Source organism: Stenella coeruleoalba, assembly GCF_951394435.1.
Source record: "Stenella coeruleoalba genome assembly, chromosome: 11".
Lineage (NCBI taxonomy): Eukaryota > Metazoa > Chordata > Mammalia > Artiodactyla > Delphinidae > Stenella > Stenella coeruleoalba.
The window spans coordinates 19373115-19395898 of NC_137157.1; the positions used below are offsets into that span (position 1 = coordinate 19373115).

General features: G+C 38.4%; 1 protein-coding gene across 2 annotated transcripts in view; it reads left to right on the forward strand.

The window, feature by feature from the left end:
• Positions 1-18988, forward strand: part of IGF1 (insulin like growth factor 1) — a 75798-nt gene extending 56810 nt beyond the window's left edge. For both annotated transcript variants that reach the window (XM_079938123.1, XM_079938124.1), the window contains one exon: positions 12477-18988. In XM_079938123.1, coding sequence (XP_079794249.1) covers positions 12477-12502 — 26 coding nt within the window. In that variant the 3' untranslated portion in view covers positions 12503-18988. The remainder of the gene's footprint in view (positions 1-12476) is intronic.
• The last annotated feature ends 3796 nt before the right edge of the window (positions 18989-22784 follow it).

Genomic DNA, 22784 nt, shown 5'->3' on the forward strand with positions numbered 1-22784 from the left:
TTTCAAGTGTCTTTCCTTGGTTTGGAATTGGCCTTCTTTTCTCTGTGTTTGCACATCATCTTCCCTCTATACAAATCTCTGTACCCAGATTTCCTCTTCTCATAAGGACACCAGTTATATTGGAGTAGGACCCATCATAATGACCTTATTTTCACTTAAGTATCTGTGTAAAGACCCTATCTCCAAATACAATCACATTCTGAGGTACTGGGGGTTAGGACTTCAACATATGAATTTGGTGGGGGACACAATTCAGCCCCAAACCAAAGACTTCTGATGTTTGACTACTGCCTTGTGATTCCATCACCTATAAAATTCTCTCCCTCCCCCCACCCTCTCTCTCATGCATGCACACACACACACACACACACACACACACACACACACAAATCTAGATTTTTAGACTTGAAGTCCTATGAGTTTCTGCTCCATGGAAATACTAGGGCCATGTTATGTTAGAGCTGCAAAAATCATTTGCTTCAATCCCTTCATTTTGAAGATAAGGATACTGAGATCCAGAAATGGGTAAAGACAGGCTTGGGTTCTAAGCCACCCTCCTCTGGCCAACAGAGAACAGCATACAATCAACAGGGACTAAGAAAGAATTCCAAAAGGAAAAGATAGGGTGGAAATGGCCACATGAAGTCCGCTACTAATTTAATATTTTCCATCAGAAGGAAGGGGATGAAAGAGAGTAAGAGCAGTAGATTTTCCTGAGGGTAAAGAAAAGTCAAGTAGAATCACAGAATTTGAGTCTTAGAGATTTTCTCCTTCAGCTTCCTTGATTTAAACAGTAGGGTTAGGGTCTTCATAGATAATAAAGCAAAAAGCCTCAAGATCATGCAAATTGTGAATTATAAGAGGTGAGAGAGGGTACAAGAGAGAAGTGCTCAGCCAAGCAAATGATGACACTTGGAGTAAGAGGATGACAACCAAGAAGTGAAGCATTTCATCGAAGTAGCCTACTTTGAAGATGTCATGGTATAAAGGAACATTCATTCTACCTGTCCTTCATGCCCCAGCCATGCTTTCTACTTCAGGATCATCCTTCCTCCATGGGTCACTGAAAACCCAGGATATATAATATATGGAGATGCCCAAGGCTCAAGCCAGGAAGGAGGAAAAGGTCTGATCACAAGCATGTCAAAGCGCCACATGGGAGCCAAGACACTGCTGTTATGGTTGCAAAGTAGGTCCTGGCTTATTAGAACAGACAAAAGCCAGGCTGCTGCCTGAGCCCATCTGGCCACCCACCTTATTCAGGAGATGCCCAGTTCTCCTTCTGATACATACATGCTTTGGAACCAGCCTCAGGCATAAGCCAATACCTACTGTTTCTACCACCTGAGAGTAACCCCACAAACAGCGATGGCTTTTCAAGGGACCACAGTTTGGTAGAAGAATTAACAGTTCATGTCCTATGGAAAGATTTCTTAGAAGATTATCCCTTCCCTTTTTCCTTGATGACTGAATCAATGTCAGTTATAACACAGGGCTTTGGATAAACTATAGTTATACCCAATGATGAACTTCATTCAAGAAAATGTAAGGCAAAGACTTTAAAAGAAAAAAAAGGAATAGAACTTTCTAGTTAAAGAATGCTTAACTACCAGACTATTAGTTAAAACCCACTTCTTTTTGCAATGGGTTTTATCAACTCTAAGGCAGTCATATTGAATGCCTACATGTGATTTCTCAATAATATGAATTAAGTAAACAGGAAGAATCTATTGTTGTCTTTCCATCTTACCCCTTCTAGAATCAGTACTAAGCACCTAGTGATACATGGCATATAATGATGGATGAAAGGATGGATGGACATGTGAGTGATATAGGGAGGGGAATAGTCTTAGAGACATAGACCATAAAAGTAAGTAGCACTGCTGAGATGAAATAATTCTTTTTGTCCTTGCATAAGACAGTGAGGCAAGTGCAGCGTAAAAAAGGGAAGGCAGAGGAATTGTGCTTGCACAAGTCTTGCATATTTGGAATTTCCTACTCTAGCCAAAATTGAAATCATTCAAGAACCTACTGCTAAAGGTGGCAACTGGTTGAGTACTTTATAGTGAATGTTACGTTCCTATTCATCCCCTCAATGCTTTCTTGAAGTGAGCAGAGTATTAATCACCATTTAAAAGCCCACTGTTTCAAATGTTTCTTTTAGGGCAAATTGATGATTGTGTGTAAAACTATCAGGAATATGTAAGGAATCATGATCCTTAAATTATTGAAAATATTTTTATTTAGTACCTATGATGTGCAAACCTCTGTACAAGGCAGGAAGGAGAATTATAAAGATTGGAGAGACAATAAAACATAGTGGTCAAGAGTACAGAATCTAGTGGTACAGAGACAATAAAACATAGTGGTCAAGAGTACAGAACCAGACTGCCTGGGTTCAAATTCTGGCTATTTCACTTAATAGCTGGATGGCCTTGGGAGAATCATGTAATTTACCTGTGCCTCAGTTTCCTCATCTGCCAAATGGGAGTAATCATTGAATCTACCTCATAGAGTTGTGAGGATTTATTGAGATTGTGTGTGTGTGTGCATACAAATATATATTATAGTGTTTAAAATGGTGCCTGGCACATAGTAAGCACTATTAAATTTTTAGTTGATATTATGTTACTTAGTTCTTAAAATTAGAGCCATCTGAAAAAGAAATAGGTCTCCTCAAGTAGGAGCGAGGCTCCTATTAACAAAAACTTCAAGCTCAAGCTTACCAACCCTTTCTAGTGACATGGTAGTGTGTTTCGAGCATATGATAGGAAAAGACAACTCGATGACCTAAGAATCCTTCCAACCCAGAGAACCCCAGTTCTGTGAATTATTCCAGCTTCGGTGGAAGCTCGGCTGTCCCACGTGAAGAACCGTTAACTTTTATTTTGAGGTCATAGAATGAACTTTCAGAAAACCACTATTTTTCTCAACCAGCTAAAATCAAATGTAATATGTGTTTTCATTTCATGGTGCCTGAGGAAAATTTAATTGTAGCATGAACTCCAGCTCTTACTAGTTTAAAGTAAAATTGCCAAAATAAATAAAAATGTGGGATATTTCCGGGCTCACACAGCTTCCGGGACATTTCAGTTTCTAGGGCTGCCGATCCGGTGCCTCTCACAAACATTTGATCTTCTTTCAAACATCTCTTGAAAACAAACAAAACCTCATATAGCTTGTAATGTGCGTGCTCTTAGGATGTAAGGGTGGAAAAGAAATGAGCTCCCGAAGAGCCCCTCCCCTACTCTCTCCTCCATCTCCTGTCTCCCTCCCAAGATCACCAACAGGAAACAATGTTTTCTTAAGTAAACTTTGCAATTTCTCAAGTCCACTTGCATCCATGGGGGAGGATGAGGTCTATTGTCTTTGCTTGCCTATGTGAAGGGAATAGGGCTTTTGGCAATATTTACTAGAAAACAACGAGCTGACTTTTAATCCAAGGGCAAAGTTGATAGTCTGGAGTTAAAGTGGAAGCCTTTGGTAGCAAGGAAAAGGTAAATCATTTTAGAGGAAGCAGAATGCCGTTTATGAGGTTTGAAATATCCACTATAGAATTCCTCAGTGATTAAAAGCCCAGCTACTGAATCCTTGGAAAATCAGTGACAATATGTATTGACCTAGGCAAGATAAGTTCACTTTTAAAGAAGGAACAGGCAAGGTTAGCAAAGGTTCTTCAGTGGCCACTAAACTTCCAGACCTGCAAGGTCAAAATCAGCTTCTCCATCCTCAGAGGCCTAACTGAAATCTGAGTACCTTTCCCTGATACCCATCTATTTGGGACTCCTTCTTTAATGGGACTCCTTCAACAGCCTTAGTGCTACCTCATTTTTATCTAGCAACCAAAAGAGATGGTTTAGAAATATATACTCACATTTAAACTCAAGTAGAGAGAAATGGAAATTGAGAACAGCATGGAAATTATGAGAGATGTGGGACAACGGGTCTATGAGTCCATGTCTGGTACTTCTAGAGAGAAGAAACGTCTCACCGCACTAGGAACTCAATCATAGCTCAATGGGCCATTGCTAGATAAGTAACAAGAGCTAGAAAACATTTTCCAAAATTTCCATCTATATTTTATTCACTAATGTGGTTACAGTTTTAAGACCCATTGGTCAGAAAACTAACTCTTTTGAAAAAGTAGAGGTTTGATAGAAATAAGAATGCTAAAAGTCCATCCAACTAATTTTAATTCTAAATACCCTTGTGGTAATTTACAATCTGTAGTTAACTACAGCAAATACTTTTGAAGGGAAGGAGATTATTTTCTCTTTTTTGCTTTTTCTCTGTGCGCGTGTGTGTGTGTGTGTGTGTGTGTGTGCGTGCGTGCACGCTGGGATTCACATGCCAAAATTCTTACAAAATTCTGTGTAAAATATATAAACATTCACGTGGAGCTTTCTGTCTGGACAGCTCCAAGAGGTCATGTAATCAAAGACCAACCAGCTCCGCCATCCATGAAAATATGATGCACTATTTTCACAGCTGTAGGTAACAATTATGGAAAGACAAAAATTCTAAATGATTACAAGTAAGACCATGGCAGGTTGAGGGTTCGGTAAAGATTCCTAATCAGTTGACGATTGTAGACTTGGGAACATGTGATATTTATGTCATGGTATGAGTGTGGCAAGCTTGAATCATTCATGAGGCATTGGAGGACTAGAAAAAATGAAAAGTATAAAGGAATCAATAAATATATAGCATTATTTTGTCAGTATTGGTTGACCAAGGCCACGATTGGATGGCTCCGGTTTGTCTCTGTCAATAATGATATTTGTTTCCTTCTTCAAAAAACGCTTGTATGGAAGTAAAAGTACTTTTGGCACAATGCAATGATTCTGATTTTTTTAAAACTGTATACACGCATGAATTATTCTTGCACCATTTTCTGTCTTGGAAAAGCACTGGCTGGCACCATGCATGTTTACTCTTATATGCTGAAGGCTCCCATCAACCTCAAACAGATGCAAATCACTTTAACTTGTCATTGTGTTATTTTGTTCATCCTAAAAGTTCAGAAGAGCCTTCCAAACTTGCAAAATTTCTCTCAATTCAGTGAGGAGGAAAATTCAGAACACAGTATTTGAATGTTCTGCCCAGATTTGTCACACACACAAAGAATGAGTGGAAGAGGGCAACACCCTTTCCTACTAATCCTCTGAACTCATCACTATTGCGTTGAAATGACACTAAAAGGTAACAACCCTGAGCCTTGCATCTCCCCAGAATATTATAATATAAATTACCACATACATGAGTTTAAGTACTCCAGCATATGTTGTATGTCAGATGAAACAATGCCATTTTGGAGGCTTAAGAGAAAAAGAATAATCAAATCCAGTTTTTAGGTAAAAATGTGCTGAATCTTTAGTACATATCAGTGAAATTGCTAGAATCTGGTGTTCCACTTTTTTAAATACCACAACATTTGAACCTTTCAGCAATTCCAAAATCAACTCCCCCTGGGAAACATACTGTGCTTAAAGTTTTTTTTCTTAATTTAAAAATGTAAAACAAACACAAACAGCTAACTAAACAGGCTGCCCATATAATCAACAGTCTAAGCAGCCCTGAAGTATTTTACAACATCCTTCAAGACTATTAAAGGCAACATAAATAACTATTGCCAGCAAGGGAAAATACCCTTCAGCTTTTTTTTCCCTTTCCTTTTTTTTTTTGGCTGCATTGGGTCTTTGTTGCTGCGGGCGGGCTTTCTCTAGTTGTGGTGAGCGGGAGCTACTCTTTGTTGCAGTGCGTGGGCGTCTCACTGCGGTGGCTTCTCTTGTTGCGGAGCATGGGCACTAGGTGTGTGGGCTTCCGTAGGTGTGGCACGCGGGCTCAGTAGTTGTGGTTCGTGGGCTCTAGAGTGCAGGCTCAGTAGTTGTGGCACACGGGCTTAGTTTCTCTGTGGCATGTGGGATCTTCCCGGACCAGGGCTCAAACCCACGTCCCCTGCATTGGCAGGCAGATTCTTAACCACTGCGCCACCAGGGAAGTCCCTCCCTTTCGTTTCTTCTTTTTTTTTTTCTTTTTCAGGCTTTTAAACCATTTTGGTAGCTATTTCTTTCTTTTTTTTTTTTTGAGTAAGTTATACGCTTGGAATTGCATTTATTATTATTATTTTTTAAACATCTTTATTGGAGTATAATTGCTTTACAATGGTGTGTTAGTTTCTGCTGGTAGTGATTTCTTACATCACAGATAGAAATACTTGAAACAGAGTCAGGTGGTGTCCCTTGAAAAATAAGAAAGTTGCCAAGACAGGATAATCTGTGAATAATTATGGGATAAATACACTCCCTAAACCTGGGGATTCCTAGGGATGTACCAGTCACTAGAAAAAAGAGCTATACATCTGCTATCCCAGCACTCAAGGGAGCCCTGGGCACCCAGTAAATAACTACTCTTTCACCAGCCAGAGAAAGGGCAGCACCCAAGCATGGGGCGTGCTTTGACAACAGTAACTATTTTTTAAAAGGCAATAATAATAGCTGTTATTTATTAGGCATATGCTCTGTGGTAAGCACTATCACGAATCACCTCATTCAATCTTCAGTGTTAGCCTGTGAGGTAAATGCTATAATTACCCGCATGGCACAGATTAGAAAACTTGGGCTAAGGGCAGCTAAATGTCTTGCCAAGATCTTGCCCTAACAAGTGGTCAGACCAGAATCCAAACTCAAGACAGACTCTAGCGTTTTAATCATGCATTGTGCTCTCTCTTCTGCATTTCTTCACTGATATATTACTGTACTGCAACCCGCCAGTTGTAAGTTCTGAGACCGGAGTGGGCTCTGTGCACAGCAGGAAGTAGGAAGCCATGCAAGGCTTGCTATGACCTGAACTCTATCCCACCACTCCTGCAGGAGAGTTAAATCAATTTAACAAGCATTTCCTGGTTTGCCACTTTGCTCAAAGCAACATGCATCCAGGGAGGAGACAGAGGTGCAGGAACAATGCTACTTGCCCTCAAGGAGCTTACTTGTTAGTGGGGAAGTGAACACTTACATAATTTATGCCACAGCACATCAATGCTCTAACAAAGGTAGACCCAGAGTGTATTCTGACAGCACAGAAGCCAGAACAGACTGGTGTTGCCATCAAGTTCACAAAATAGATCTAAACCAAGGGCCCTTGAAACAGTAGGCTCTCTTGCATACAACTCTGCCAGGTAAATGTGTAAGGGTGATCACATGCAATCACCCTTACACATTCATTTTACAAAACAGGAAACAGAAGGAGAGAAGAATGTAGTGATTGTCAAAGGTCACACAATTCTGTGCTGGGAGCTGGGAGCTTAGGTATGTAAGTCCAGGACCTCTGAGAAACATAAATGAGACTAGGTTAAAGGAGCAAGGATTTCATTAGGGGAAATGCCCGTGTGAAAAGCAATAGGAGAGGATCAGGGAAGCCTGAACAAGCCATCAGAATGCAATGCAAGTCTGACCCCAATGAAGCAGAGGAAGAGAGACAGTTGGGTGGAAGCATCCTAGACTGCTGAACAGTCTAAGCAAAGTTCAGCAAAGCCACTGAGGAGCCCTGGAGCCAAAGCTGGCCAATAAAAGAATCTTGTGTTTCCCAGAAATTGGGTCTGCCTTGGTTTCCCCACCATACTCTTCTTGAGCTATGGGAGGGGCATGCCAGGCCCATCCACTATGGCCAGAGGAGACAATCATATTGGAAAAAATGTGCATTCCCACTATAACCGCATAAAAGATAGGATGAGGTCTTTCCAGAAAAAATAAGTAAATAAGAGGCTGAGCAGACCAACACTGTGCCCAGACTATACATCTCTCACTTTGTTAAAGAGGCAGTTACTCCACCAGGAGCATACATCTCTTGAAAAGTGCACTTTGTCCTTTGGTTTTAAAAGTCACATCCCAAAGCACTGAGTTGATTGCATGACACTCACTCTGCTTGGCTCCCAGAGATGAAAGACTGACCTCACTCTCCTGGAATTTGAACTTGTAATCCCCCAAAATAACAAGACATCAAAGTTGATGTTGAGACATCTAAATCATCCTCTCATTTCACGTGTCTCCAGACCAAGCCAGAAAAAGCTAGAGCACATCCTTTTCAACAGGTAAAGAGCTGACATCTGGGCCATCTCTTCAATCATACACTGCTCTTTCTTTTTTCCATTTTGCCCTGTTAAGGAGAAGGTCAATGCTCAGTTAGAACTTTATGCTGTGCAGTAGGCTGCTAACATTCCATGATGGATGGTATTTGCCTAGCCTTTTTTATACGGTGCCAGTCTTTTCTTAGACTTTATGTCATACAATACCTAACTTGTTTGCAGTGGGTGGAGATGGAAACAGAGTCTACTGAAAACATCACTGCTCCCTCCCTAAAATGTAAAGGGCCTATTATCATCCTTCTTTTAGATTCTGTCTCTTGGGCAAAATCTCATAAAGATAGGCAGGGAGAAAATAAGGGCTTATAACATCTGCAGGGTTAGCTTTTGTTAAATGAATGCTGTGCTACTAGACCTCTATCACTAACCATAAAAACAGGAGTCAGCTCACATGTGATAAGGGAGGGCATCCACTTCCCTAGAGTCTTGCCTTACCCTCCAAACCAGCATCTACCACCATTTGGGATCACGGGCAGCTCATGACATTATCAGTTATCGTTACTGGAAAGAGAATTGGATTTTGAGGCACTAGATATTGTCTTACCTCTTAGAGAGGCAGTATGGCAGAGTGGCTAACTGGTGAGCTCCAGAATCAGAAGGGACTGATACAAATTCCAACCGTGGTCACATCTTCACTGTAAGAAACTAGGAAAGTTGTTTAGCTTTTATAAGCTTCATATTCCATAAAGGTAAAATGGGCAAGGCACTAGTACCCATCTCCAAGAGAACTATGAGAATTAAATAAGAGAATGTATACAATTAGCACCTTATAACACAGTGTCCAGAACATACAAATGTTCAAGTGATAGAATTGTTATCCTTTTATTAAAATAATAAATTATTTTACTATTAGATCTAGGTCTATTGATTTGTTCCTATGGGACCTCAAGCAAGTCATTAAATCTTAGGGAACCTCAGATTGTGAATGAGACAGATGCAAACAACATCATCTCACAAGGTTGTTGGGAGGGTTCACTGACTACTGTGTAAACTGTAAAGCGTGTGCAAATTTTAATCAAGATTACTAGTATTGCCATTGTCATTAGCTCTCAGCAATCTTAATCCAAAAGTTTGTGGATAGCTTTCCTTTGGAAAAAACCAAGAGCTAGGATGTGCTAAGAGATAAGGAGGAATATGAATGACCCCTTCAGGGCATTTTCCAGCTTCCTAAATACCTGTGTACGGTACACACTGTGTAATAAAGTATATCACAAATTAACCCCTATCAAACCTATTTCCTCGTGAGTTGGTTAACCCTTCCTTCAGAGGGTATATTTCCTCAACCAACCCCAGTGAGCTAAAGGACCAGCATTTTTTTTGTAAATAATCTTACCTTCCCTGGTGTCAATAGGAAACAGTATTTACTCACTACTGTTTTCCTTTCAAAAATCTGTCTAGTTACATACTAGAAACAGTTTCAGCTGGTTTGTTTGTCTTGGACAAGCTGTTGAAGTGAAACGTTTTTGCTTGGCTGAATGTGGGACAGTTTCCTAACCCCTTCAAGAAGTGCGTTGAAGGTGGGCGCCAGCCCCGACGGCTGCTTCTGACATGCCTCCACTTGCCACCCATTGTCAGGTGGCCCGCGTCATTAAATTAAGACAATGAGCAAAGCAACAGATGCAACTGAGACTAAATCCCTGAGTGCCTTTGTTTTGTCACTGTCATTGTCTGCAACAAAGAAGTCACATGTGAGAGCCCGGGAAGAGAGCCAATGCAAACCAGACGACATCCCAGCTGGTTTTGAATGGCCTCCACCGTACGCCTGTGTGCATGGGAACCATGCTGCCTGGAGCAGTGTCAGCTTTAACAAGTGAGTGAGTTTCTGCCCATGACTTTGCCGCGATGCCGAAACAGACCCAGAAGAAATAGGCCAGAAGATCCCTCCACTCAGACTTTGCACTTTACACTTCTGCTTTCAGGGAAAAAGAATCTCTCTGTTGGGGAGAAGAATAAGATCTATATGGTTGGCCAAGCTAACCCCAATCCTTTTTGCTACAGCCCTCACGAATTTGAAGAGGGAAGCACAGAAGATACCTGAATTTTTTCTTCTGGAAATCTGAGATTACTTTGGCTTGAGAGGAAGACTGGAGATTAAATACCTCATGTGCTTTCTTTTTACTTGTTACCATCTCATTCTGGAGCATTTTCCTAGTTGGGGCTTTATCCAGATTCTTAAAAATCTTCTTTTTCTAAGCTGGCATGCCTCTTAAACAGAAAAAGAGGTAAAACCCAAATTAGGGTATTTTTAGACCTGTTGGTAAATTTGGTTACTAGTTTGATAGACTGATAGTGTCCTTAATAATAGCGATTGTGGGGTTTTGATGAGCCATATAAAATCAGCAGGGTCTACTGAGAACTGAACAGGAATGTTTCAAGGAGTTTGGGACAACAGTGTCTCTACTCTGTAGCCCCATATGTCTTTCTTCCATTTTCTGGAGAACTCCTTTAAGGAAGCAGATTAAAAGGTAAGATTAGGAAGGAATACAAACTTTACTGTTAGCTTAACAGCAGATACTTTACTGTTAGCTTAACAGCGGAGCAACAAATGCGTAGAAGTTGTACGATATTTGGGGGGAAAGTGGCAGGATGTTAAATGACAGCATTTCAAGCTATCCTATACAAGTGCCCAATTTCTCCCCACAAAGTTTTTTTCAGTGGCCACTGAGCTAGATATTTTACTAAACATCTTTACACAATGATCTTCCTTCTATTCAGTAGGTACAAGATATTTTGACCGTCAACTCACAAAGTGCTAACTTGCTTTTATAAAGGTCTTGGTGATAACTCTAATGTTCCAGGTAGAGCCGAAAAACATGTGTAAGAAAAATTATCAAATCCCTATGGGTCTTCGTCAACAGGTACAACTTCCAGGGACTGGTAGTTGATACTGCCCCACCTTCTCACCCTCTCCAGTTCTCAGGGCTTAAGTGATCTCCAAGGTCCCTTACACTGATCTCTAAACTTCTAACAACGATTGGGTGATTGATCATTTCCTTAGCCAGAAGGAAGAATTTGGAGATTCCAGTCACCATGGTGAGAATTCTTGGTTTTGGTCTGGATGGAAAATGTTCCCAGGAAAAAGGACACTGAATCCTTGAACCTCACTCTGTACCAATAATTATCTACTACATCCTTCTCTAAGGGCCTCCTGACTAGAAGTGAAACCAAGACAAGCAGCACCTGATGTTTATGCATGCAAATGTTATTTCCTCCCAGATTTTATGTTACATCTTATTTGTCTAAATTAATGTTGCTATTTAAGTATATTCAAGGATAAAATAATAATTACAGAAAAAGTATAATGACTTGATTCTTCACATTATCAGAGGCCCATTATATTCATTCATTCATTCAATTCATTCTGCAGCTATTTATGGAGCACCTGAAATGTTCTGGGCACTGCTCTAGACATGGGGCTGTAACAGTGAACAGAGACAACTCCCTACTATCATAGGGCTTCTAAGCAAACCTCAATATTCCTTGGATAACAGAATTGCTTGTTGATAGGTGAATGGTAGCACCAAAGCAAGGAATCCAGAATTTTTAATCCAAGAATGGTTACTTTCCAATAAAGATGAAATAATAATAAGAAGAGTAAATAACAATTGGTAATACTTACATAGTGCTTACCATGTGCCAGGCCTATTATAAGTGCTTTTATGTTCTAATTCTTTAATCCTTAATCCTACAATGTAGAAACTATTATTATCCTAGTTTATGGATGAAATTGAGACACAAGAGATTGTCACTTGCACAAGTTCACATAGCTAGAAAATGGAAGAGCTGGATTTGAGCACAGCTTAGAATGTCTGTGACTTTATAGATTCTAAATCAACTACAAAAATTCCCAATCTTCTAAAGCTCTGCCTCTCTCCAAAGGAGATAAAGAAAAAATGAAAAAGAAATAGCTCCTTTTTACAAAAACTAAAACAGAACAAAATGCAATAAAACAACAGAGGATGGTCCCAAAATGTGATTTTTTTTCCTCACTAGGAAAAGATGTTCCAGTCCAGAAGACAGAATTTTAAAGGATCTCCTTCCTGTCAAGGAATCTGTGATAGTAGCTGATGAATAAAAACACATTTTTGTGTAATTATAAAGCAATCTGTGGTTCCCATGCCATCAAGGATAAAGAGAAGCCTGAGTGAGGTTTGGCTAAACTAAAAACTACAGGCCCATCTACCTATATGTCTTTCTCAGGAAAACTTGGCCCAAGCTGTCTGTTAAATTGAGTGGTGAGGCATAGATATGAAAGGTTGAGAGCCAATGTTAGAAATAGATAGGTAGCATACAAAAAACTTCATCAAAGTAATCACTTTTTCTCCCTTATTTTTAGGAAGTACATTTGAAGAACACAAGTAGAGGGAGTGCAGGAAGCAAGAACTACAGAATGTAGGAAGACCTTCCTGAAGAGTGAAGAATGACATGCCACTGGCAGGATCCTTTGCTCTGCACGAGTTACCTGTTAAACACCAGAAGACCTACCAAAAAAATAAGTTTGATAACATTTCAAAAGATGGGCATTCCCCCCAATGAAATACGCAAGTAAACATTCCAACAATGTCTTTAGGAGTGATTGTTAAAAGCTTTGCACCTTGCAAAATGGTCCTGGAGTTGGTAGATTGCTGTTGATCCTTTATCAATAATGTTCTATAGAGAAAATATATATAGAGATCTTAGTCCCTGCCTCTCAAGAGCCACAAATGCATGGGTGTTATATAGATCCAGTTGCACTACATTTGTCTCTGAATCTTGGCTGCTAGAGACATTCATTCAGCAGCCTTATCTAAGTGGTTTATTAATTTTTTTATTTGCACTTCTTTCTACGCAACACAGGCTGTTTGTTTTACAGTGTCTGGTAATCTTGTTCGTCTGTCCCCCTCCCCCCTTCATCACCTTTTAATTTGCCAAATTTGGCCTCCTCAATAGCAGCAGCAAGCAGTCAGATAGAACACCAATTTTTAACCCACAAGATTCCATCTGTGGCATTTGTACCAAACATAAGTTGGATGCATTTATTTTAGACACAAAGCTTTATTATTTCCACATCTTGCTAAAAAAAATTGCAAGTAGTTGCAACTTTGAGGCCAATCATTTTAGGCATATGTTTTAAGCATAGAAAGTCTCAAACTCTGAATGGTTCCTTCAAATGATGAGTGAGTGTGCGACCTAATCAGTACTTCTCTCTTTTTATTTTTTCCATATAAAGCACTATGTAAATTTAGCATGTCAATAATACAGGATGTATCAAACAGTATGTAAAACTCTGTTTTTTTAGTACAATGGTGCTATTTTGTAGTTTGTTATATGAAAGAGTCTGGCCAAAACGGTAAAAGGTGAAAGCAAATTCAAAGAGGAAGCCTGGAGCCAAAGGTGACACAGAGGGGAAGGGTACTCAAAATTTAACCATTTGGGAAAGAAAAGTTCCCCAATTACGCCTTCCAGAAGAAATAAGACACAAAGTCCACTGATGCAAATTTGATTGGCGAGTCCAGAGAGGAGTAGAAGAAGCAGAAGGCTAGGAATTTTAACAGTCCTGGTTTCTTATTCTCGCTGAAGAAACAAACATCTGCCGACTCTGTCACGGACTCACCACTCTGTGACCTTGGGCAAGTCACTTCACCTCTCTGTGCCTCAGTTTCCTCATCTGCAAAATGGGGGCAATATGTCATCTACCTACCTCACAGGGGTGGTATGAGGATTAAAAAGATAAAGCTCCAGATTTTTATCCTGAGTTGCTATGAGGGCGTCAAGATCAGAGCCCTTGAGTTGCTGGGATGCAAGGAATTCTATGAACAACTCATTCACAGCATAGCTAGAAAATTGATAAGCTGAATGCTCCTGACATGCCAGTTCTTGTCAGTGAAGCTATCCAACTAACTATCCAACTAACTAGTTGTTAAAAGCTAACAGCTCAATCTCTTTTAAAACACTTTTCAAAATAACCTAGAAACATTTGATCTGCAATTTGATTTTGAATTCTGCATTTGGATTTATGAATACAAAGTGAAAAGAGAGGAAAAGAAAAAAGGAGAAAAACAAAGATTTCTATCAGCGAAAGGATGATTATTCCATTTGCTAGCACTTACTGACTCTGCCGGGAAGTTACTAATAACCTAATAATACTTCTTTTAATATTATAAATGATACTCTATTCATTTTGAAAAACAGTTCTTTCCGCTTTTCAAGTAATCTAAAAAAAGTCCCAAGATTTCAAATATTGAAATAATAACTAATAAAATGTCACAAATTTACTTTCTTTAATGAATTTTGTTCTTATCCTTGGAGATACTGATATATACATATATTTTTGGTTAAAGTATGCTTGACTAGAATTGCTAGTTGAAAGACAAACATTTCCTTCACAGCTAGAAATTTTCCCTCATGTCTGCTTAGAAGAGTGGCCTCTAGTCCTCTGTGGATGTGTCTTATCCATTCAACTGAAAACTGGTATCAAGAAAATCCAATGATGAGGACAGGTCCATGCTGACCTAGAAAATATTTCCTGTCTACATATCAAGATTTTCTTATTAAAACAATGAATCATCCATCATTCAGATCTTTTTATCTGCCTTAGAACTTTTTGGTGAAAAGCAACCAGGCTTGATTATTCCATGCAAACTATATCCCTTTTATTCTTGGAGAGTGTACATGCAAAACAAAAATAACATCTTTAGTCTTCATCCCACTGGTTCACCTCAAGGTTCAGACGCCAGAAAAAAACAAGATTTCCTGGATCTCCGAACATATGCAAAAAGAAAGCCTATTTAATGGACACCTCTGGTCAGCCAACTAGTATTTTAACCTTAGTCCACAGTGTTATTTGAATTTAGCACCCCTGGCGTGCAGAGCTATGTTCTGATCACTGTGGACAGATGTAAAAGAAACCATAGGTAATTTTGCCCTTCATCTGTCTTCTAGACATATGGGTTCTATGGAATGAGATGCTAGACCCATTTTCCCAAAATGGCACTCTGATTTTTATTTCTTATTCCTAGTGTGTACCTTTTAAAATTACTATAAACAACGCTTTACATGCAACCTTCTGCAGACCTGTAAGTTTCCAGACATAGTTGAATACGGTAATTCTAAGAGTGTCTATGACTTATTTCATTCACTTAATAATTCCGTTCACAGCAAAAAATACCCCAGTGAGGAAAGCTTACATATGTGAAGTCATATTACCCTTCTTAACTTTTTCTAGTACATAGTCCTTTCTAACTGTATCATAAATTAGCTAATTAAAAATTAACTAATTATACTAACCCACTATCTTATTTTCAAATGATTTAAAACTAGAAGACAAATTGCTGTCAACTCCAGAAGTCAGCTGATCACTATATTCTACAGCAGAACGACCTGGTACTGACAGAAGGAAGCACATAAAATCTTACAACTCAAAACTTTATAAGCTTTGCTTTAGAATTTTGAGATGAGGCAATATCAAGACGTTTATGAAAGAGCTATAAATACTGGTAAGAATGAGCTTTTAATTTATGGGTTGATTTCCAGTTTAATTGACAACACTGAATACCTAGGTCAAATTTCCATTCCCACTTCCCCAAATAGTATAATTGTATTATTCGAACATTTTAAGATGAGGAAGCTCCACTGAAAAAGTTAAAGCATCTTTCCATCAGAATCCACTCTTCTAGAGATAAAGAAAAACTCTCCCAATACCCACCCTACACACACACACACACACACACACACACACACACACACACACACAGACACGTGCACACACACACTCATCCTAAGAGTCCAATGGAATACTGAGAAGAAATCACTTCCTTGAAAAATCTTAAAAAAAAAAAAAAAAAAAAAAAAAGCCTGGCCTCCCTTGAGAATCCTTCCCCTCCTTGGAATGTCAGTGTTTGTGTAGATGAAACCATCTCATGCACTATGACTTCAGGGTTTCTGTTATTAGTTTATGCACTTGGGAGAATGCTTAAAATGGAAGATGTAGCACATTTTGCTTTCCCATTTATTGTTTGGCCAGCTATGCCAATGTGGTGCTATTGTTTCTTTAAGAAAGTACTTGACTAAAAAAAAAAAAAGAAAAAAGAAAAAAAAAGAAAGCATAGACATATTTTTTTAAAGTATGAAAAAAACAATTCTTTAGATAGATGGCTTAAGAAAATAGCATTAGGTCTAGTCACCACCACCTTTCAACTTTATATCACTCACAAGTAGTGTACTGTTCACCAAATTGTGAGTTTGGGGGTGCAAGGGCAGAAGAAGGAAATTTTTTTAAGTTAGAAGGCTCCATTATTTTGTTGGCTCTCAAACTCAATAAAATTAGCAATATATTATCCAATATGAACACCTTGATTCAAGAGCATGGAGTATAAATGGGAAAGAAAAAAAAAAAGACCTTATAGGCAAATGGCAGAACTGAAAAGATGATTAAGTTACTCATTGATTGTGTGTGTGCGCATGTGTGTGCGTGCGCTCTCTGCTCTAAAACAGGTATTCAGCAAGTGGAGAAAATAAAAACAAAAAGAAAAATGCATAGATTCATCTTCTAAAAATAGCTTCTGCCACATCCCCCTTGAGTAATTCTTTGGAGTTTACTGGTTTATAGAAGATATTCTCCCTTCACCTAAACATCTCAAAGAGCAGTAGCTCTCATAAAAAGCAATCACTGATCTCATTGGGAAGTGTTGGCAAGTATTTCCTTCTGAGATGGGGGTTATCTACTGATAAGGAAAGAGAAGAATTTATGAGAAACCGTTGAAAGAGATGGCTAACAATCTGTGAAGATTTTTTTGTTTTTGTTTTGTTTTGTTTTTTACTTTATACAGTCTTTATGAATATCTTAATGTTCAAAAATGACTTGTTCTTTTTCTTCTTTTTTTATATTGGAATGAGGGATGATAAGTTAAACCCACATAGACTCTTTAAAACTATAGGCTAGATAGAAATGTATGTTTGACTTGTTGAAGCTATAATCAGACTATTTAAAACGTTTTTGCTATTTTTAATCTTAAAAGATTGTACTAATTTATTAGAGACATCCTATTTGGTTCTCTTCATAAGAAAGAGCATTCCCACTCAAATCACCTGGGCTTTCCCATCAATGTTTTCGAAAGATAAATCTGATTTATGCATCATTATGGCATCATTTATTTTGAAATTTTAAAATAAACTAAGCGCGATTCTTTATGCCCCTCTCCTGCAATGCTCATAAAGTCCAGAATCTGAAGGGGCTAAAACAAGAGGAAAATTTTGTTGATTCTTTGTTTTTGGTTTGTTTGTTTGTTTTCAATGCTAGTGTTTAATCCTATAGTACATATTTGCTTATTGCTATGTTAATATTCTAAAAGACTTTCCTGTTAGGTATTAGAAACTGATACATAGATATCTTTTTTTGTGATTTCTATTTAAAAAAAAAAAGGAGATGAGAAGACTGTCTGAGCTTTAAGTGCGTATGGTACAGGATAAAGATACAAATTTAAATAACCAAATCCTATCTGGAACAATACTTTTTGTAGGAAACCTCTCACAGATGAGACAGAGGCCCAGGGAGTTTTTGAAACTGTCTTTTTTCCTCTTAGTCCTTGTTCATTTAGTATCTGCCTCAAAATTTTGTAGAGGGCTGACCAAGCTGAAACCCTAGAATTAAAGGGGGCTCTTTTAAAGCATACATTTCACATGTTCCTTCTTAATTTATGATGCCACATTGATCTTAAAGACGGTCACCGTTTCTCCCCATTCTTCAGCTGTCATTGATAAGGTCTTTCAAGAAAATACAACTTAAAAAGAGAACACAAAAGTTCAAATGTTACTGCCCAATTGAAATGTAAGTTAAGATAGAGATAGTTTCTCCCATTTAACCCCTGCTGAATCACCTGTCACCTTCCAAATGACCTTCACAATCCTTAGAATATTCCTTTTTTTAATTGTCCAGCCCTACTGTATCTAAAAATTAAACATTACTCATTTTCTTTTGCCCAAAATGCACTGATGTAAAAGTAGGAAAAATGAAAAAAGAACTCGAAAATCCCTTCCAAACCACCCATTGGCCCCACTCACCTACCCATAGCAAGGTCACTACTGTTAATCCCTTAATCTGATTTTGTTTGGATATTTATCTTGTACCTGCTGCTAAACACACTGCAGGAGGGACTCTGAAACCTCAAGCCACCTACTCACATCTCTTATCTGTGTCTGTGTATTATTAAAATGTCTATTCAAATATCAAAAACTTTCAAACATCATGTAGCTTGTATTCAGTTTATACAAAGGCCCCAAATACTATGTCAGATCTCTTTTTTGCTGAGAGAGCTAATGAAGTGTGAAAACTGGGATTACATCATGTGTTTTGCTTCATTTGTTTTTATCACATTTAGGCCAAGTGTGATAAATAAACTTACAGACACTGAATTAATCTTCCCTGCTACTTTGAAACCAGAAAATAATCATTGGTCATTGATTTTATCTGTCTTAGTTCAAAAGCATATTTTTTATTAAATTAACTCTGATTGTATTTGAAATTATTATTCAATTCATTTATGGCAGAGGAATATCAATCCTAACGACTTCTAAAAATGTAACTAACTGAATCATTATCTGACATTTACTGTTTAATAAGCATATTTTGAAAATGTATGGCTAGAGCGTCATAATAAAATGATATATCTTTCTTTAGTAATTACATTAAAATTAATCATGTTTGATTAATTAGTTCTTTTGGACAATGTTGGTGTAATGTGTCATTCCTTAAGAATTCTATTGTCATGTAGCATTTTTATTAATTAAGGTCATTGCAACAAATAAACATGAAAACTTACCCAGAAAATAAAACTAATCATACACCAGAATGGAGATATCTTATAGAATTTACAGATTATATTTAAAAATAAATGTTTCAAAGAACTTGGACAAACTCTGTAAGAGATGTATGAATTGTACAGTAGATGCATTAACAATAAAGCAGGTTTAAATAACCCATCCCCACTTACCATAACCCAACAGTGAGTTATAATCCATGACAAAGCATTTGGGAAAAGGTTTTCTATCACGTAGGGTACATAATATACAAGTAGCATTTAATACACTCCCAATATCGAGAAATGTTATAAGAATGTGATCTCTCAACACTGAATTTCTGTTTCAATAAATCTTTCTAATCCTTTACTGAATAGATACTGTGAATATCAAACTCACAGTAGCATTTGTGGAAGCACAAAGTGGAAAGATTAGTGATTTCCCTCTTGTTATTTGAAAGCATCTCATTCTATTTCCCTTTTCTTAAACCGTCCATGAGTTATTTGGAAAGCTACCTAAATGTAAAAAAGGCTCATGAGATTTTGTACTTGATTTTAAGGAACTAATAATATTACTAAAGTTTCCTGTATCATTTTCCCACGTGGGGCTCACCATCACGCCCAACTTCACTCACTCAAAGTATCCATGGTTCTCCCTAGGCCCAACAAGAGGACTAATCTCCTCGTTCTGTTTGTGCTCTGCATCGGACCTCCCGGGGCCAAAAGCTTCTAACAGCAGGGCGTGCACGCCTGCGCATGCCCATGGCTAGCCTGGGGACAGCCTTTTCACTAAAGGTTTTGTGGACGTTGAAGTAAGAGGGCAGAAAGATCTCAATCATCACTTTCATCTTAGTAAGATTCCCTTCCTCTCTTCTGCATACTTTCCCAGGAATTACTTCCTATCCAACCCTTCATCCTCTCTCTTAGAAAGAACTGGCAAGAAAATTCTGCTACTTCCTCCATCACAGCTTTGCCCGTAGTGGGGATGGGGGCAGGCCCGCTCACCTTTTATCATTGTATATGGCCGAAAGTTGTTTTTCCCTAAACAGAAGAGCAATTCTGTCCCTAAGGAATTCTGTCTTCCTTTAAGATCATCTAGGCCACATTACAGCCTCTTTTTGAAAATGCTATTTTTCCTTCCTGTAAGATCTGTGTGAGTGATAATTACCACCACCCCAACAATGGTTAATATTTGCTGAGAACTTACCATGGGTCAGTCACTATATCAAATGGTTCACCTATGTTATCTCATTAGTCCTTATGAAAACCCTATGTGTCAGGCACTGCTATGAACCCTATTTTACAGATGAAGAAATGGAGGCTCAAAGACATTATTTAACGTACTGAAGGTCACAGCCAGGCAGGGTAGGCTTCAATCTGGGTTTGAAGACATCAAACCTGTGTTTTCACTACTTCACCATTCATGCCTCAATCCAGACACAAGGACAATTCCAGGTACCGACAGTCACCTTCTTGTTCAAATTTGGTTGTACATGCTAGAAGCAGAAATATAGCTAACTTTGAGTGATAAAATATTTTTGAATATGGTATTATTAAGATAAATTAGAATTTCTGCTCAATAATCAATATATCTAACTGGGCTTTTAACCTTACCTACTGCCATTCCTCTACTGTTCACATCGCAATGTCATTTCGTGATAGTCCTTCGTATCACATATGTAATACCCAATGGTAAGTCAATCTCAGTGAGAAAGGGTATGTCTTAAGCCCTTATACAGTCCAGAAATAAACCATTTATGCATAAGTAAAACTAGAAGTTGATCATAAAGAATCTTGCCAAGAGCTCTGGCAACACTACACCTATTGTTCTCCTGACAGTTTGTCAAAGTCACTGTGGTCTCAAGGAATGTGGTTGAAGCAAGGCTTCCACGGACAAAAATGTGGACTCACAGAGTCCATGTTCCTATATCCCTGTCCCTCAAAAAGCCCTTAGTTATCCCACTCTAGGGATTCCCAATGGGTACAGTTCTAACCCTAGATGGCATTTTGGAAACATGCAGGGACATCTGCAGTTGTCAATCACAATGACTGAGGGGGGGGGGTGTTATAAGGTATTTATTGGGCAGAGGTTAGAGCTCCAGACACTTCATGTAGATGATAAACCTACTTATAATTACCTAAGCCTAGAATATAACTCCAATTTTGTTTATAAACTCAAAGTATTTTTGCATGATTTTTATATAAGCTGAATTTTCCAGGAATGCTACCACTGTCAGTCAGTGGTAGTACTGACTACCACTGTAGTCGGTATATATACCACAGTATAAAGGTGGTACTTTATTTCGTTTGGAACTTTACCAAGCATTGTCCACTGTTCTAGAAAAAACATCACTTATAGCAATGCTAATTGTACTATTTGAATCTCTCTACTTGCCACCTGTATCAGTAGCTGTCACATTCATAATTCTCCACATAGGGGTAAATTAGCTGACCACTTCCCTATGCTTTCCAATAGAGTTGGGCCTTAGCATTTCTATCTTGTAATGCATGTTATTTTACTATGAACTGTTTTCATTATACTTTATATTACAGTTCAGGCATCATTTTGATTTTTGTTGAAATTGTGTATTATCTATGAATTTCACTTTGGGATATTAAAGGGTATATCATAACATGTTTGCTATGAAAAGGGGAGCTTTGGGTCTGATAGGGATGAACACAACAATTATGATCCTGCCTGAGTAATAATGCCAGATGGATGGCAGAGCCTTTGCCCTCTTCCCAGTGAGGCATTTAAAGTGTAAAGCTGGGCCAAAAGCTTGTATCTTCCTCACCTGTTTATGGATAGAGATTAAACCTCTTTGGGATCCAATAAAGGATAATGGTTATGGTTAATACAACATCTGGTTTCTAAATGTTCTTTCCTTCACCCTGTGATGGGATGAGATGATTTTGAAAAGAATAAAGCAATCACTAAAATCAGAAACAGATGTAAATTGGATTTGAGACAATACCATCAGTACATCAAAAGTAAAATTTGACCTTGGATTTCAAGCAAGGTTGGAAATGTGGCCTAGAAGGGAGGTTTCTCATTTTAATGGTTACTACCAGGAAAGTTAAAGATTAAGTAACTGTCCCATAACTTCCTAACTATACTTTGTTTATTGAAATCAGTGGCTCCACCTTAGCCTCCAACCTACTCCAGGGGGAACAGTGGGAGTCTCTCCAAACGGAAATCTGGGGGGTTCATAGTCTCTATTCACGGCAACTTCTCTATATAAGTGCTGTGGTTGAATCCATCAGTCCACCCCACAAACAGGGAACTCTCTTTCCCAACCCCAAATGTCTAAAAGATGTGATAGAGAGACAGACAGATAGACAGACAGAGATGGAGAAAGTGCTCCCCTAGAGAGAGAAGGAGACAGCAGTAATAGAGGCAGAAATGATACCTAGTATTGTACTCTCCACCTTATTTGGCCCAGATCTTCTAATTCAGCCACCATCCTAGAACCTAAAATATTCAAAGATAGGTTACTCCAAGACCAATATTCTCTCCCTATTTTTTCTGTCTCTCTCTTCTTCAAAGGGCTTTGGGAATGGAAACGTTTCCATTCCTCTCCTATAGCCAAGTAAATTCTCTTAGTTAATATTGAAAAGTCTCTTCTGGTATCTCTAGCCCTCACTGCAGTAGTAAAAGATACAGTGAAATAATTAAATACATATTTATGCTAGAATGTACTGGATGTTTATCTGTTTGCTCTCATATCCATTTCCCAACATTCTACATTTTCCAGCCACCCCCCCCTATTTTTTTTCTGATTTCCAGGTAGGCTTGGCTGTAGGAGACACTAACAAAAATGGAGGGCAGGAAGAAAGTAGAAGCCAGGGTATTCCTGCCTTTTCTCTCTGCT